Genomic DNA, 16,868 nt, shown 5'->3' with positions numbered 1-16,868 from the left:
TTGTGGACATCATGGGCCTGGTCTGCGAGCCCTTAGCCAGGAAGAAATGCCACTTTCTATGTCAACGTGATGTTTAATTTTAAGTGTCAACACTGAAAGGTTTATACAGATAAAAAACATTATACAGTATCCACAGCCTTCACATCAGTGAGAACCCTCTGCCCTGGGGGCAGATGGGCCTCTGTACCATAAGCCTTCTGCCCTTCCCTTCTCCCACCCCTGACCTCAGTCTTAGCTTAGCTTAACTGGTGCTGAGTCCCAGCACCCTGGCCTCTTGTTCTGTAGGAAAGACAGATGAGCGGGGAGGGCCAGGCTGGGCACAGGAGCCCTCAGTCTGTCTGGGCCTTGTGTACCAGGGCAAGGGGCTGCAGTCCTGGGCCAGCTTCTGCCCCTACCCTGGGTCCTGGCTGGGGTGGAGCTGAGAGGCAGCCAGAAGCAGGCCCAGTAGGTCCGACTCTCCACCCTGGCTGGGTATTCTGGAGTTCGGTGCCAGATGGCAGTTGTCACCCTCCTCTCCATGGTGCGTATGGGGACCAAGGCAGGAGGGAGCAGAGCAGTGGGAGAGGAGAGGAGAGGAGGTCTTCAGCATGCGCAGGAGCTGCGGAGGCCACGGGAGCCGCTGGCCCGGCCAGAACCGTGCCTTCACATGCCAGACTTTGAGGGCCTGAGGGCCTGGAGAGAAAGGAGCCCCGTGAGAACTGATCCCAGGCCCAGGTGCCTTATGGCCTGCACCCCCACTCCAGGCTGAGCCCTTACCTGAGTCTGACTCTGGCTGGAGCCAGACCCAGAGGTGGATGTGGCGAACTCGGAGTACTTGTTCCTGGTGACCATGCAGGCCCACCTCCGGTATTCCTCCCTCACCTGTGGGGCACAGGGTACCAGGTCAGGGGAGGAGGGGACCCCAGGACTAGGGTCCCAGCCCCGCCCACAGCCCGGCCTGCAGCCCACCTTCTTGTTGAGGAGGCAGTACAGCACAAAGAGGAAGAGGCCCTGCAGGCAGTTGAGGATGCTGAAGGTATAGCACAGCACCCAGCTACGTTGGTCAAAGAGGAACAGGCCGAAGACCCAGGTGCAGCCCAACACAAAGAGCTGGGCGATGGCAGTGATGGTCAGCACCCTGTGGGGAGGTGGGCAGTTGCCGCGTAAAGGTCCTCGCCTCACACACTCCTGCCAGGCCCCCTCCCTGCCCCTGCTCTCACCTGGCCTTCTTTAGTTTCTTTATGTCTGGGTTGATTTCAGAAAACTTCTGAGCGAGCTTCCAGACAGTAATCACGAAGATGACAGCATTGCACTGGGTGGGGAGTACAGAATTCGGATTAGGGGGTGTCCTTGGAACTCACAGGGAGAAAGCCGGTATAGCCGGCTTTCTTTCTCAGTGTGGAGCCAAGCACCTCAGGTTTCCACAGGTGTGGGGTGGGGAGTGAGGCAGTTACCAAAACGATGAAGGTCACAGGTCCCAGGAAGCTCCAGAGGAAGCCGTTGGCGTGGTCCAACCAGCAGCTGGGCGAGAAGGGAGGGGTCTGGTCAGCACCCGGTAAGCCCAGAGGGGAGCCACAGGGGAGCAGGGGTACTGTGTTTGGGTGCAGCCTCCACGCCCTGGTCCTCTCCCACCACCTCGCACTCACTACTGGGGGCGGCCGTAGCCCTGGCTCTTGATGGCTGCCGAGACGGCCACGATGAACAGCGGCACGCCGTAGCCGATGAGGCACAGCCAGCGCTTTCTCAGGCCTTGGCCTTGGAACACGCGCACCACGAGGAAGTAGAGCTCCACGCCCTCGAGGCTCATCCAGCAGAAGGCGGCCAGGAAGCAGTAGTGCAGCAGCCCGGCCACCAGGCGGCAGCGCAGCCCAATCTGCGGGGCGGGGGTGGGGCGGAGGGACAGAGGGGCGGGTGACGTCAGCGATGGGCGGGCCCGAGGCTGGTTGGCAGGCGGAGTCAGGGCGTGGCCGTGCGGGGTTAAAGCGGGCGAATGGGCGGGGCCCTGGGCTTCCCGGGCCGACCACCGGACCCAGCTGGGAGTGGGCGGGGCTATTCCACTCTAGGCCCTCGCAGGTAGGTCTAGTGCTCAGGCGAGAGTGGGGCCTTCCACGGGGTGGGGCCTCACCTGGCCGCCTTCGTTCTCAATGCCCACCAGGAAGATGGTAGAGCCCACGAAGAGGCAGATGCAGAGGTGCAGGTGCACCGTGGTGCGCGAGCCCTGGATGGGCCTCACCAGCAGGAAGGTGAGAATGCACAGCAGCAGGCAGACCAGTGACAAAGCCAGTCCCACCTTCGTGATCAGGGCCAGCTTCCAGTCCTGGATGCAGGACAGGGTGGGCGGGACTCGATTAGCACTCTGAGGCCTTCCTGCCCTCCTTGTGGGCCCCACCACCAACAGGCACCTGGGACCTGGCCTGTTGGACTCTGATCAGGTGGCTCATCTCCCCCGCACCTCCTCTGCTATCAACATCTGAGTAAACCTTCTGTGTCTCATCCTAAATACCGCCACCGCCACCCCCACCCCCATGGGTACAGCAGGGATCCCTAGTTCTTCCGGATGGGCTTCCCCACTACACACCCAGACAGCTCTCCTGAGAAGGTCCCCAGTGAGGCCTCAATGGCTGCAACCTTCTTTCCCAACACTGATGAGCCCACCTCTCTGACCCTCATCTCTTGCCCCTCCTACACCTGGCCACACCTATGAGCTCCTCAAAACCCACATTTTTGTCCTTCCTGGGCCTTGGGCCTGGACCACCAGCCTCCCCTACTCTGCCTGGCCCATTCCAGCTATTCACATGGCCCAGCGTACCTATGGATCCCTCTGAGGCCACCTACAGAAAGTTGTGCTCCCTCGGGAGCTTTTAGGGATATTTAACAACTTGTTAGGGGTTAGCGGTCAGAGGGGCACCGGCTGGAGCAGGGCCTGCAGTGCCAGGCCACTCTGTTTAGTTGCTGGGTCATGTGGAGGTCTGGGGGGGGGTCCCAGGGAAGGGGCTGGGAGGTGTGGTGTAGGGCCACCTGGGCTGTGCAACCATACAGAACCAGGTGGACCGTACCCCCAAGAACCAGCTGTCTGTCTCACCGAAGCCAATCATGCCACCTGTGGGTTTTTGAGGATGGCCCCTGGTCTGCTCACCTCCACATCGTAGTGGGCCACGAGGATGGCAAAGCTGCTCAGGTGATTGCATTGGCAGGTGGTGCTACCATTCCTGCTGCCCAGCGTCTGGCAGCCTGAGGTGGCCCAGTACCCTCTCCTGTTGCTGTCACTCTTCCAGAAGGCACAGATCAGCTCCTGCCGTGTCCCGGGCATCTCCCACTGTGAGCAGGTAGGGGCGGTGGTAGAGGTTAGCCTGGAACCCACTCTTGGGTACTGGGCTTGGGTTGAACCCAAAGAGGGCTGTTTTTCATTTGGCTTTTGTCTACTGAGCACCTACTGTGTGTGTCAGGCCAGGGGACACGGGAGTAAACAGGGCAGACACAAGTCCCTGTCCTTCTGGGGCTGACATACGAGTGGGGGAGACAGACAGAAAATAATAAACCTAATAAATATTCAATAAGTAAACTAGATAGTGTGTTAGAAGGTGCTGAGTGCAAAAGAAAGAAAGAAAAGAGCAAAGGGGAAAGGTGGGGCGTGATTACAGATTGTAATTTAAAATAAGTAGGTCAGGGAAGGCCTAGAAAAGGAGGTGACATTTGAACAAAGACTGGAGACAGGTAAAGGACTGAGTCACGTGGAGGAAAGGTGTGTCCCAGGCAGAGGGCACAGCAAGTGCAAAGGTCCTGCGATACCTGTAAGGAAGGAGCAGAGTGGGTGGAGGTGGGGAAACAAAGGCTGCAGAGGGACCACGGTGACCTTGGCCATGGGGTGAGCAGTAGGGCTGAACCCCCCTCCCCACTCAAGGACTCACAGGGTGGGAGAAGGCGAAGGTGACCTTGGAGCTGAGTTTATCTGTGTTCGTGTTGCTCAGAAAGACCAAGTTGACGGCTGAAAGAAGCCTGAGCTGGGCGCCGCGGACAGGACTTTCGTAGATCTCTTCCAGCTCGGTCTGCTTCTCCAAGTCCAGGTCCAAAGAGGCGTTGGCCAGCAATTTCTGCATGTTCGGGCTGGAGAGGATTCCTACCACGGTGGGGCCTGGGGGACAGACACACTGGCTACCTTCTGCTCTGCTTCCTTTCTGTGCCCCGTCCTCCCTCCTAAGATGTCTAATTCAGGCTCACCAGTCCACTGTGATGCCTGGAGTCCCTCCCCATGGGTCAGTTTTCAGCTGCTGCATATTCTGAATCTCACCCCTAGCCATATCCCAGCTTCTCCATCCCTCTCCCTCAGGTGCCCACTTCAGATCCTGCCATTACCGGACTTCTCGGCTCCAGCTGCCACGGCCCAGTCCAGCAGCATCTGTGCATGGCTCTGGCCCACAGTGATGTTTCCACTCCCCTGCTCCTGGACCACCAGGGACAGCTCTGAGGGGACAGGGGGCAGTGATCAGGGGCTCTGGGTGTATGAGGGGGGCCCGGGGCTGAGGTGGGGCAGGACAGGGTCTCACCTGTGTCCCCAGGCGAATGGTAGATGAAGGAGCCTCCAGACATGGCTTTGGCCAGGGTCCTCAGGATTTGTTCGAGGCCTGAGAACAGGTAGGTGGCTGTGTGGTGCCTGGAAGACAGGTCCAAGGCCTCCAGGTCCCCTGGGGTTTTCAACAGGTCATCCACTGACATGATGAGGTACTGTGGGTGTTGGGTGACAGCTGCTGGGTCATTGCACCACAGGGGCTGCCTGAAGGACCCTGATCTCACCTCCCCTCACCCTGCCCCCACAACTGGGGTACACACTGGAGAACCACCTGGGTTGCCCGGGGGACAGACACAGGGGAATCTTCAAGACACTGCAGTAGCCAGAAGACAAGTAAGGGGACTGAGTATATGCCTGTGTGCACGTATTATAACAACAACAGCACTTAACATTTATCAGGCACAGGCTTTATGTCAGGCCCTTTTCTAAGTCTGCACTGCCCCAGAACAGTTGCCACAAGCCACAGGTGTCGCTTGAAATATGGCTCCACGTTGAAATGGTAATAGTTTGAGTCTACTGGGTTATATGCAATTTTCACATTAATTTCACTTGTTTACTTTTACTCTTAAATTTATTCTTTACTTTTATATTTTTAAAATGTGGCTACTGGGGCTTCCCTGGTGACGCAGTGGTTGAGAGTCCGCCTGCTGATGCAGGGGACACGGGTTCGTACCCCGGTCCGGGAAGATCCCATGTGCCGCGGAGCGGCTGGGCCCGTGAGCCATAGCCGCTGAGCCTGCATGTCTGGAGCCTGTGCTCCGCAACAGGAGAGGCCACAACAGTGAGAGGCCCGCGTACTGCAAAAAAAAAAAAAAAAAAAAAGTAGCTACTGGAAAATTTTAAATGATACAAGGGGCTCACATGTTTCTCTCTCTTTTTTAAATATTTATTTATTTATTTATTTTGGCTGTGCCGTGTCTTGGTTGCAGCACGTGGGATCTTTGTACGGCACGCGGCATCTTTAGTTGGGGCATGAGGACTCTTAACTACTTGCGGCATGCGTGCGGGATCTAGTTCCCCAACCAGGGAACCCAGGCCCCCTGCATTGGGAGTGTGGAGTGTTACCCACTGGACCACCAGGGAAGTTCCTTACATATTTCTCTTTTTTAAAGTTATTATTATTATTTTTTAGGGGCTCAATATTTCTACCAGGCTAAGGACATATGCCAAAACTTACGTATACTGCTTATACTGTGTGCCAGGCACTATTCTTTGAGCCTTACTTCTATTAGTTCATTTAAATCTTTTCATCAACTGTATGAAGCAGGCACCATTTATGAAGTGAGGAGACAGGCCCAGAGAGGGGAAGTCACTTGCCTGAGGTCACACAGCAGGAAGTGGCAGCGGGTAGGATGGGGTGTATTTGAACCTTGAGGCCTGGCTCCAGAGGTGAAATTCTCAATTGCTTCATTCTATTGCCATTATATCCCTCTCAAATGTGTGTGTGTGTGTGTGTGTGTGTGTGTGTGTGTGTGTGTGTGTACATTTTGGGGTGTGTATGTATGTCTGTGTTTGTACAATGTATATATATGGTGTGTGTGTATATTTTGCAGACAGACACAGAGGCCCCTGCTTGGGTATCTCCACTCACAGTGAAGCATCCTCCAGCCACCCCACACTGTCCTGGGGCTCCCCCCAGGGCCTGCCCTTACCTGCATGGTTTCCTGGGTCAAGGCTGACTTGAAGTCTATCCTCATTTTCTGGACTCTTTCAAAGAAGCCAGAGAGACTCTGGAGAGAGGGGAGAGAAGGGGGGTCAGAGAACCTCATCCTGGATGGGGGAGCTTGGGGAAAATGGGTGGACAGGGTGAGCTGGGTGGAGGGAATTCCTGCCTCCTGCTCCCTGCTGGGGCCACTCACCTGGCTCTTGATTTCAGGGGGTGCGGTCCAGGTGGGGAAGGAGATCTCTGCAGGAGACAGGACAGCAGTTCATTAGGTGTGACAGTGTCTGTGCTTGTTGTAGGAGGGGTCTGGGGTCAGGTCAGGACAGGTTACCTTCGCAGGAGATGGTGCCCATTTGCTCATCCTGGAATCCGGGTTTGGGCACCCAGCCTGGGCGGCAGTGACACGTGTATGAACCCACGGTGTTGAGGCAGATGGTGGAGTTGTGACACTGATGCTGCCCGGAGCTGCACTCATCCATATCTGGGGACACGAAGGAGGAGGCGGTCTGGCTCTGTCCCAGCCCTGATGAGGCCCCTCTCCTCTCTGTGCCCCTCTTTTTCCCATATTAGTGCCCCCTCCCACCCCCGGAGGCGATGCCACCCGGTGACTGCACATCCTTGAACGGTGGACACTGAGGTTATTTATGGGAAGTGTGCAGAGTTCTGACACATAGCAGGTGAGCCCCACACAGACAGGCAGGTTGTGATAATATTGAAGTATCTTCGTCTCAGTTAGTAATTAGCTGCTGCCTGGAGTCCCTGGGAGCTTTCCTCTTGGCACCCCAGCTCCTTCTCCAGGACCCCCAGGTGTTTTGACATTTAGCCTCAAAAGAATTCATGCCAGGCCCAGCAGGGCTCCCCCAGCATCCTTTCTGTTTGGTGTGTGTAGGTGCCACTGAATATGTGATCAGATGTTTTGAGTGGGGGTCTCCAAGAGCATAGCATCTGAGCTCTGAACCTTCGCAGACAGTGTTGTTTGGGCCGCTGGGGGCCCCAGGAATTGGCTTCCAGCCTGGACGGCAGTGGCACTTATAGGTGCCCACGAGGTTGAAGCAGTGGCTGGAGGCGTGGCATGGGTTTCTCCCCGAGGTACATTCCTTCACATCTGAGGACAAAGCCAGAGGGTCAGGTGCTCCCCACTTCCACTTCTCACTGTACCCGCTTGTCACTGCCCAGCACCAAGGACCCCACTGTGATTGCACGTGCCATCACCTGCTGACCTTCAACTTCACCCTCAAAGCACCTTAGGGTAGCCTCCTTGCAAGATGGGCATGGCAGGGGCCATGGTCCCCACTTTATAGTAAAACCAGGAGGGAGACTGAGTCATGGGGTCTGGAAGTCCAGCCCTGGACTGAGGTTCCCCTGCTGGGAACAGGAAGTGACAGCTTCCTCTGCTCGAATGTGACAGATGAGGAAGGGGCGAGGTCTGGGGGATGTTCACAGGGGCAGGGAACTCCGCAAGGGAACCCCAGGCCCAGAAGGCTCTGCCGCCTCCCTGTCCTGTGGTGGGACCTTTCGGGGAGGTGAATCCTTGGGCAGGGACCCGGCAGGCCCTTGGCACTGCAGGAACCTGAGGCTCTTCTCCCTCCTCCGCAGGCTCCAGGGACCACCTTGACTCCTTCTCCAGCTCCAGGCCAGCCTCACACTGTCTTCCCAGGGTCTTTACGTGTGCATAGTCTTGGGTCCTTCAGGTTGAGCTCCAAGCCGGGTGGGCACTGGCAGGTGTAGTTGCCCTGGGTATTGATGCAGATGCTGTGGCCTTTACAGACTTTGGGTTTCTGCTGACATTCATCCACATCTACAAGGAGGAGAGGATGATGGATGCCTGCAGCTGTGGACAGCCTTCTGGGCTGGGGTTTGGCCACATTTCCTGGCATAGAAGCATCCAGAAGGGCCCACTCTCTCTTCCCCGGTGAGTGGGTCTTTTCCAATTCACACGGAGGCATCCTATGGGTGAGCATGGCGGCCCAGAGGTTCTGTTGTCCAGACGTGGCCAGGAGTGACCCAAGTCCTGCCGGCTCTGGCTCTCTCAGCCTCTCTGGGAAGCTTCCAGCTGTGGTGGGGACGTCACAGCTGCTTGTGTCCCAGCCTAAGGATTTGGACAAAGGCCTGGGTGTGCCTTCCTGGGAACCGAGTGCAGGAGAAATGCTGTGTTCCCTGAGCAGGGAGGCCCCATCTGGGCTCCCGGTGATGGATTTTGTCCTGACTCCCCCAGAGTGAGTGCTGCCAGCTGAGTCCTCCTTGGATCCTGGTGACCCTGGCGGGACAGCACTCTCCTGTCCACGCTAACTCTGAGACTCCAGCTCCATGGAGATGGGCCAAGACCCACCCCTGAGCCACGCCCCTCAAGGACGAGGCTTTTGGGCAGCGGCACAGAAAATGAGGGTGATGCTGGAAAGGTCAGCGCCACCTGGACAGTGGGGCTGATGTCTGGCCAGGCAGCCTTGGGCCTGTGAAGGTGCCTTTTTCTGATTCCCACGAAGGCATCGCCGAGATTGGCAGGAAGTGGTGAGAATCCACATCTGGGCAAGGCCTGCAGCGGGCAGTGGCTGGAGCAGAGAGCAGGCAGGGGCTCACGCATGAAGGGTGGCAGGTGCTTCTGTCATCTTGGCCCTTGGCCTCTCACCAGGGATGCAGACCCGCGGACTCTGCTGAGTGGGGCTCAGCCTCCATCTTCTGTCCCCAGGTGGTCTGGGTCATCGTGGGGCCTGGGTTGATCTCTTCAGTAGAGGGTCAGGCCAGGGGCAATGGTCCCTGATGACCACCTCTCCTGTCATCTGGTCCAGATGGGAGCCTCTTTGTTCATCTGATGCTTCCAGTATGTTGGGGGCTCGATGTCACCCCGCCCACCCCTGACACAACATCCTCCCAGGCCCCAGTCATCAGAGCTGCCTCAGGTCCGTGAACTGGAATTACTGGGGAGGGTCAGGGTGGAGCCTTGCGTGGGGAAATAGATGGGAGCTGAGCGGCTGAGAATTGAGGTCAGGGTGCCACGAGGCATCTTTTCCAGGCAGGTTGCTGAGCCAGGGCAGGGCTGGCCAGGGACGGTGGACCTGTCCTTGAACCTCCCTCCTCCCGCATTTCTGGACAGGGTCCCAGGGTCCACCATGGCCCAGGGTGTCTGAGAGGGCCCCAGAGGGGCAGGTCTCCTCTCAGCAGTCACTAACAGCGGCGAAGAGGGCAGATATTGTGCTGGAACACACGGTGCTGTGACCTCATTGAGTATCTTGAATGCCAGCCCCTCTTTTGTTTCATGCAAATAAGATGCCAGGTGGCCAGGGGGGATGTTCCAAACATCTGGAAGTGACCCTCTGCAAAGGATTCTGAGCCTTGGGGTTCAGAGAGGGCTGGGAGATGAGGTAGGTGCACAGGATGGCCCTCTGATGCCTGGAGAAAGTGGGATGAGGAACCCAGGGAGCAGCCCGTGTCTCCTGCCCATAGCAGACCCCATGGCCAGGACATGGGTGGACACATCCTCAGGTGCGGCAAAGGTTGGAATGCTGAGGAAGGGGTGCACAGACAGTCCAGCTGAGCCAGTCACAGAGCTAGGTCTTCAAGCAGCAAGCTCTGGTCCACACCAGCAGGCTGCTCTCTCGCAGTCACCCTCCTTGAGGTCCGTAGAGGTCCCTCTCACACCTCCCTCTTGTTCATCCGTGTCTCTGCAGGGGCTCACAACAATGGGTGGGTGGCACCCCCAGTCAAGGCACACTGAGTGGGCTCCATGACCACCATGTGCAGTTGTGCAGGTTGCTGACTGCACAAGGGTGTCCAGCCAAGGAGGCAAGTGGGAGAGGAAAACCAGCTCACTCTCCATTCCCTAAACACACAGTATTCACCTGGAGACGAGGGACATTTTTCCAATTCACGTGAAGGCTCTGGCCAGGCCACATGTTTCAAGCACAGCATACCCCCACAGGGGCCCCTGTGGACCAGCAGCACCTCCACACAGATGCACGTCCTCTCTTCCCTCCCACGAGGGAGGCTCTGCTGCCCTCCCTCTGCAGGGCAGGAGGGAAGGCGCTGGGACCAAGGTAGCAGCAGGGTGGGCCTATGGACCCTGGGCTCAGCCTCCTCCTCACCTCCCACCTTCCCCTCCCCATCCTCAGTATTCGTGTCTAATCCCCTCTCTGGACCCCTCTGTGGAGTCGTGGCTCCTGTCTGTCCACTGCTGGCCCCATCTGCCCCTTTCCCTGCCTGCCTTCCCCCTCTGGAAAGGGGGCAAAACCTGGTGATGTGTGGAGACCAGGCTCCTCCTGGGTCCCTGGTAAGGGGATGGACTGGGACAACTGCTCCTGAGCACCCACCGTGGGGCACGAACCACAGGGATGCCCATCCTGGAAAGGATGCATTAAATCATAATCATTATAATTTAAACATCCAACAGCCGTCACTGTTTTGTGTTTTCTGATCTCCTATACCTTCCTGGCAATTCTATGAGGTAATAAGCGCCCTTGGTCACCCCCTTTTTACAGATGGGTAAACTGAGGCACAGAGAGGTGAAGTAACTTGTCCAAAATCACACAGTTAGTAAAAGGCAAAGCTACTTTTGTTTTTATCTGTAGAAGATAGAGACTCTAAAAAAACAAAACAAAAAGATACACTCACAATAGTACTATCACATCTCACATGTTAACAGTGATTTCTGAATAAGTATCCTGGCCAGCGTCTCACACACACAGCTATCAGGTGGCAAAGCCAGGATTTGGGTCCCTGGCTCATGCCGCCCTGCCTCTCTGTGCAGGTGGGAAAGGCACAGGTACATCTGTCCCAACTCAGACCTGGGTGCTACTACACCTGTAACCAAAGCCCTGACCCCTGGATGCTACAGGAATGACTCAGTATTTGGGTGACCCCAAACCTCATGGATGGAGAAGTGGAAGATGCAGGGTCATTCTTACCTTGACACGTGTTCTCATTCCCATTCTTGAACATTGCTGCCCCAGAAATAAGCTCATATCCTGGGCTGCACATGCAGTGATAGCCCCCTTCCGTGTTCTGGCAGTCTGCTAATTTTCCACAGGACACTGCCATGGGTGGTCCGCACTCATTGATGTCTGGAACACAGCAGGGCAAAGGGTCACCTCCCAAAGGCGTGAGTTTGGTCAGGGCAGAGATCCCCATCCCCTACCTGGCTCCCCAGCACTGGCCCTGATGGTTAATCAGTGTCTTTTTAGAAAGAATTAGACTCTCAGGCAATACTGCTGCGGCTGGGCTGCGGCTGGAGCAAGCCATTCCTGAAGCTTGTGCAATGAGCTCGGCTCTGCTTGGCCCTCTGGCTGGCACCCCAGATTGGGACACAGTGGGAAGTGATGAAGTGGGGGGTGGGTGGAAGCTCTGCATCCCCCTCCTCAGTCCTGAAAGGGCAAACTGAGGCACAGACTCCAGGCTCCTGGAGACCCAGCTCCTCTCTCCCCAGGAAGCCTTGTTTATTCATGTCTCATCTCTCCACCTCTCTCATAGCTTTTTCTCTCTCTTTTTTCTGTCCTTGATGATGGTCCTGAGGAGAAAGGCTGAAGCCCCCAACCAACACCCATGTCCCCCCACGGGCATTGGACTGTACCCCACAATCTCTGCATGTCCCTCCATCACCCCCAAGCCTCTGTACCATCACAGCTCTCCGAGGGGTTGGTGAAGTTCTCCCCAGATGAAGAAATGAATCCCGGAGTGCAGCGGCAGGTGGTGTCATTGATACATGAGGAGTTCTCAGGGCACCACGGAGCACAGGCTGTGGGGATGGAGACCTTGGTTAGAACATGAGGGCTGAGTCAGGGGCTGGGGAGTGGGGGCAGAATCATCTCCATAAGAAGGGGTGTTGGGGAGGCATGACCCTGGCCTTCCCCCTGCAACAGGCCTCTCTCCTGTTTGGGCTGAGGGGGGTGGGTGAGGGTCTAGGGCCCCTTCCCCAGGCTCCGGCTGTGGACTGAGTTGCTCCCAGCAGACTCACCCATGGTGTTCTGGGACCCAGCTTCTGACAGAGTCAGCAAGACACACAGCACTGCAACAGAGAAGGGGAAGGTCAAGGGGGGGTCACCAGAGCAGGGAAGGGCAGATGCAATGCTAAGAGAGAAGCAACTGTGGGAAGGGGGCTGTTGGCCCCTCCCAGGCTTGGGCTCTGTCCGTTGCTCAAGGAGAGAGTGAGCACATGGCACCGCCCAGAGACTGGACGCCCGTGGCCAGAGGGTCTGCCACCTCTCACCTGGAGGTGGGTTTCAGAAACTGAGGGATGGAGAAGGGGCCCAAGCACCCGAGGGGGGCCTGGCTCCCACGGACCTGTGGGCTCTGTGAACAGCAGTTCAGTAACCAGACTGGAGCCTGGCAGCCACGGTTCAAATTCCGGACTGTGGTCAGGTTACCTCATCTCTCAGAGCCTCAGCTTCCCCTTTTGTAGAATGGGGGTGGTGACGGGACCCGTTTCCTAGAACAGTGTGAGAAGTAAGCCTGCGGATATCGCCTGGTGTGTCGAAGTGTTTACTGTCATCAATGTTTCTTTTCTTTTTTAGAAAAAATTATATGGGATTATAGTTGATTTACAATGTTGCGTTAATTTCAGGTGTACAGCAAAGCGATTCAGTTATACATATACGTATATTCTTTTTTTTTTTTTTTTTTTTTTTTTTTCTGGCCGCGCCGCGAAGAATGTGGAATCTTAGTCCCCGGACCAGGGATCGAACCCGTGCCCCCTGAAGTGGAGGCTCAGAATCTTAACCACCGGACCGCCCGGGAAGTCCCACATGTATTCATTCTTTTTCAGATTCTTTTCTCATAGAGGTTATCACAGAATATCGAGTCGAGTTCCCCGTGCAACGTTTCTCTGTGTAAGAATGAGGGGGTTGGAGGAAAAGGACTGGATGTTTTCTAAGATCCTCCCCGCCCCCGAATCTAAGATCCTCCAGCCCGCACACCCGTCCTCCGGGACGCAGGTGCATGCACACCACGCCCACAACATCTGTCAGCCCTGATGGCTGTCTTGAGACCTAGTGGTGACATTTCACCCCAGCCTCCCCTGCGCACAGGAAGATGCTGTGGGCTCATGTTGGGGGTGGTGCTGGACGAGCACCTCCTCCCCGGCTGTACCTGCTGCTCAGGGGCACCCCACTCTCGGGGCCTCCTCAAGTCATCAGGGGCTTTAGAGATGGGGATCTCCTCACGGTTCCCCAGAGAGAGACAGACAAGAAGACAGAGATGGAGAGAAGACAGAGATGAGAGAGAGGGAGAAAGAAACAGAGACAGAGAGATGAGGAGAGACAGATGGAGAGAAACAGAAGTTAAGACAGTGACAGAGAGGGACAGAGAAACAAGACACTCAGAGAGAGACAGAAATGGCAGAGATTGGACAGAGAGACACAGATATGGAGATTGAGAGCGAGATAGAGAAGAACAGTTAGAAAGGGGGTGGGATGGAAACAGAGGGAAACGGAGGTGGGGGGGAGGGCAGCTCAGCAGCAGGTGGAGGCATGGGGAGGGCTTGGGGGAGGCGTCCAGTCCCTGCCCACGTGGGAATGCCAGGGAGGCAGCGCAGACCCCAACAATCCAGGGAGACCCAAAAGGGGCCGTGGGTGGAGGGATGGGGGCCCGGAGGAAGGGCAGGCATGAGTCACTTCCTGGGCCAAGGGAAGGGATGACTCATAGCCCGTTGCCTTTGGAGGGAGCTCCCAGGGGAATTCTGGGCTCCGTCATCATGAGCAGAGCTTGCGGGGCTGTCAAGGGCTGAAAGGTCCTGTGTTAATTTCAGGTGTACAGCAAAGTGATTCAGTTATACATATACATATATTCATTCTTTTTTTTTTTTTTTTTTGGCCGCACGGCGAAGAATGTGGAATCTTAGTCCCCGGACCAGGGGTCGAACCCGTGCCCCCTGAAGTGGAGGCTCAGAATCTGATGGTCCCCTGACCACTCAGCCCCTAGGTCCAAACTTGATACCCCTCAGGATGGCGGCGGGCAAGAGTCCCTCCCAGAAGCACTCCCAGCTAGGGTAAACTGAGTCTGGAATGTCCTTCCCCTCCCTCGTGTGAGGATTTCTCTCGTCCTCCTCTCCCGCCACCGGGAGAGGGGCTAGTTTGCCCCTCGGCTGGGGCTCAGTTCCTCTTTGCATGACACACCACAAAATGACCTTCCCCGGTAGGATGGGACCTGGGCTGATTTGTCCCCAGCTCCCAAAGTCCCCAGTAGCAACTTTCACGTTCACAACTGCCCTGTTTGTGTCCATTCTGCAGATGGACACACTGAGGCTTGGAGCCCAGAAAAAGATTCAGGAAGAATCTGGTGAACAGAGGAGCTTGGAAAAGGTGGAACTGATGGGGTCAAGGTCCCCAGATACTGCAGGGGGATGGGACGGTTGTTTCGTGCCCTGTGACCTCTGCCTCAGCTGGGCACTGCTCCCGCACCACGGAGGCTCTTGGGCCAGGACTTCTCCATCTGGGTGCCTGGAAGTCACCCAAACAGGAGCTGGGAGTGGAGCCGCTGGTCATTTGCTTCCAGTCTCATCTGGTCTACATCCCCCCTGCCGAGCCCTGAGCCGTAAGATTCCTGGGGTGGGGACGGGTCAGTCATCCTCTCCTTGCTCCTCCTGCTAAGGACCCCCCAGTCTACCCCCCAGACCAGCCAGTGAAATAATAATAATAATAATAATAATAAAAAATACCATTTACTTAATACTTAATTCTGTGAACCAGGAATAGTTTGCATACGAACTCAGTTAACCTTCAACACAGTCCTATAAAGTGACGACCAGTCTTGCCCCATTTTACAGATGTGGAAAGTGAGACTCAGGGGCTGCGAGATCTGGCTCCGGTGACACACCGCCCCCCATCAGGTGTGCCCCACACAGATTCCAGTTTCTTGCTTCCCAGTCTGGGAGCTACTGGGCTCAAGCCTGCCATCCCGGGCCAGCACGGGGAAGCCCGTCCCTGTGGCCTGGGGAAGCTCTGGTTGGTACCCCAAATGCCATTTCTTCATTCTCTTTGTTGCTTGGTTGCTCTGGCAACCAGCTGCCCAGGATAACCGGTAGAGCCACCCTGGGTGGGGCTGGAGGGAGGCCCTGGGGAAGTGGCAGCAAAAGTCAAGTTCAAACCCTCCACTGGCAAAGTCCTTTCCACCCACAGCTGAGTCCAAGCTGGGCCCAGGGGAGCCAGAATGAGGGTCTCTGGGGCTGCCCCTTGCCACTGAGACAGTGGGGGACAGGTTGGGGGTACCCCCTCAGTGGGGACCTCCAGCCCCGGAGCGCTCCCCTATGCCCGGCTGTCTTCAGGAGTCCCAGCACTAGCTTTTTGCCCCTCTCCTTCCCCAAACCTGTTTCCCCGCTTTGGGAGCAGCCTCCAGAGTGGCTCCAGTAGAGAGCTCAGAGATTTCTCTGCGAGAGGGGGCAGGCTCTTAGAGCACCCTGAGGGATCCTGCCACGGCTTGGGGGTGCTGGGCACTACCAGCCCCTCTCCCCATGTGCCCTCAACGCCTGCCTGACCATATCGCTTCCTCCGAGGCTGGCCCCAGAGCTGCCAACCGCGCTTCGCGTTTCTCCCCTGGGAAGAGGGGGCCGGGGCGCCACACGGTGCTGTCAGGGGCTCCCTTGCTGCCTGTCCCCGCCCCACGGGGCCCCAAAATGCTCACCCTGAAAGACGAACAAGGCAACGCTGTGGAGGCCTCCCATGGTCTAAGCTGCCCGCGGGGGAAGCGGAAAATAGGGCAGGGCTTCTCTGTGTCTCCAGGCTGGGCAGCTGTGCAGGCTTCCCCAAGGCCCGCCAGCCGTTTATGAAGGCGGGGGCAGCCACTGGCCCAGGGCCCTCCCTGGAACTGGCGGGGCAGCTGAAAGCCAACAGGAAAGTGCAGTGAAAACACAGACCCAGGGACGCTGTGTGTGCGCGCGCACCCCCCCCCCACCCCCCCACCCCCCCTACCCCCCCTACCCTCACATGCACCCACGCACACACACTCTCAAACGTGGCATAGAGGTGCGACCTGCCCCTTGAGTGTCTGAACTCTGTGGCCCCTGCGTACTCGGGTTGGCTGATCCCAGGGGCAAGGAGGAAGTCTTGCCTTGTCTGGCATTGAGGCTGGGGAGGAGCCACGTGCGAAATAACAGCTCAGGGCACCCACGTTGGGGGACCACCCTGTCCTCGCTGCCTCGTCGTGCTGAGTCTCCAGGGCCAGCCTCTGAGCTAACAGGACCTTCCTCCTCTGTTTTCCAGATGAAGAAACTGAGGCACAGAGAGGCCAGGGTCCAAAGAAAGGCTGGGGGAGGGGCACAAAGGGGCCCTCATGGATGGCAGGCTGGTGCCAAGAAGAGAAACTGCTGGACCTCGGGGCCACCATGCTCCTGGAGCTGGCCTTTCTGGGTCAGCGTTTCACCGGGTAGGAAACTTATATTTTGGGCATTCCTGGGCACTGCACTAATCAACAGAGAATCACATGACGGGAGAGTTGTTTCCTTTTCAAATAAGTCATATGACTGGTTTATCTTGAGCATTTTTTTTAAAAAAAAACACTATTATTAAACAAAACAAAACACTATTATTTAGAAAGCACTTAACCTGAGCCAGGCCTGATTTGCTAGAGTTATCTCTTTTATCTATTTTAACTCATTTATTCCTCGAAATACCTTCGAGGCAGGTGTTGCTATGATTCCCATTTTGCAGAAGGGGGAAACTGAGGTGCAGGTAACAAATG

At 56.5% G+C, this 16,868-nt stretch overlaps 1 protein-coding gene across 5 annotated transcripts; it reads right to left on the bottom strand.

Moving 5' to 3' along the window:
* Nucleotides 1-53: 53 nt before the first annotated feature.
* ADGRE5 (adhesion G protein-coupled receptor E5) lies at nt 54-16,228 on the bottom strand. Of its 5 annotated transcripts, XM_059059753.2 has the most exons (20): nt 15,813-16,029; nt 12,154-12,204; nt 11,815-11,934; nt 11,108-11,263; nt 7,876-8,007; nt 7,168-7,314; nt 6,541-6,690; nt 6,406-6,452; nt 6,199-6,276; nt 4,524-4,701; nt 4,333-4,440; nt 3,888-4,111; nt 3,116-3,295; nt 2,105-2,296; nt 1,626-1,852; nt 1,434-1,500; nt 1,200-1,291; nt 949-1,117; nt 757-861; nt 57-672 (listed from the first exon to the last, which is right to left on the bottom strand). In XM_059059753.2, the coding sequence occupies exons 1-20, from the start codon at nt 15,850-15,852 to the stop codon at nt 643-645; spliced, it is 2,493 nt and encodes an 830-aa protein (XP_058915736.1). In that variant the 5' UTR covers nt 15,853-16,029; the 3' UTR covers nt 57-642. The 5 variants fall into 5 exon arrangements, with proteins under 5 accessions (XP_058915737.1, XP_066888788.1, XP_058915735.1 ...); XM_059059754.2 differs by lacking the exons at nt 7,168-7,314; nt 7,876-8,007 and adding an exon at nt 16,129-16,228 and having other exon boundaries at nt 54-672; nt 15,813-16,007; XM_067032687.1 differs by lacking the exons at nt 7,168-7,314; nt 7,876-8,007 and adding an exon at nt 16,133-16,200 and having other exon boundaries at nt 54-672; nt 15,813-16,007.
* Between the last annotated feature and the right edge of the window lie 640 nt (nt 16,229-16,868).

This window comes from Kogia breviceps, chromosome 4 (genome assembly GCF_026419965.1).
Source record: "Kogia breviceps isolate mKogBre1 chromosome 4, mKogBre1 haplotype 1, whole genome shotgun sequence".
Lineage (NCBI taxonomy): Eukaryota > Metazoa > Chordata > Mammalia > Artiodactyla > Physeteridae > Kogia > Kogia breviceps.
Note: the sequence above shows the minus strand (reverse complement) of the source record. Positions and strands in the feature narration are given on the sequence as shown.

Bases quoted from the DNA above. Each gene is read 5' to 3' on its own strand.
- ADGRE5 (XM_059059753.2), bottom strand. From the start codon at position 15,852: ATGGGAGGCCTCCACAGCGTTGCCTTGTTCGTCTTTCAGG. The intron at 4,112-4,332 runs GTAATGGCAGGA...TCTGTCCCCCAG, and splicing joins AGCTGGAGCCGAGAAGTCCG to GCCCCACCGTGGTAGGAATC. The intron at 2,297-3,115 runs GTGAGCAGACCA...TCCTGCATCCAG, and splicing joins TGGCCCACTACGATGTGGAG to GACTGGAAGCTGGCCCTGAT.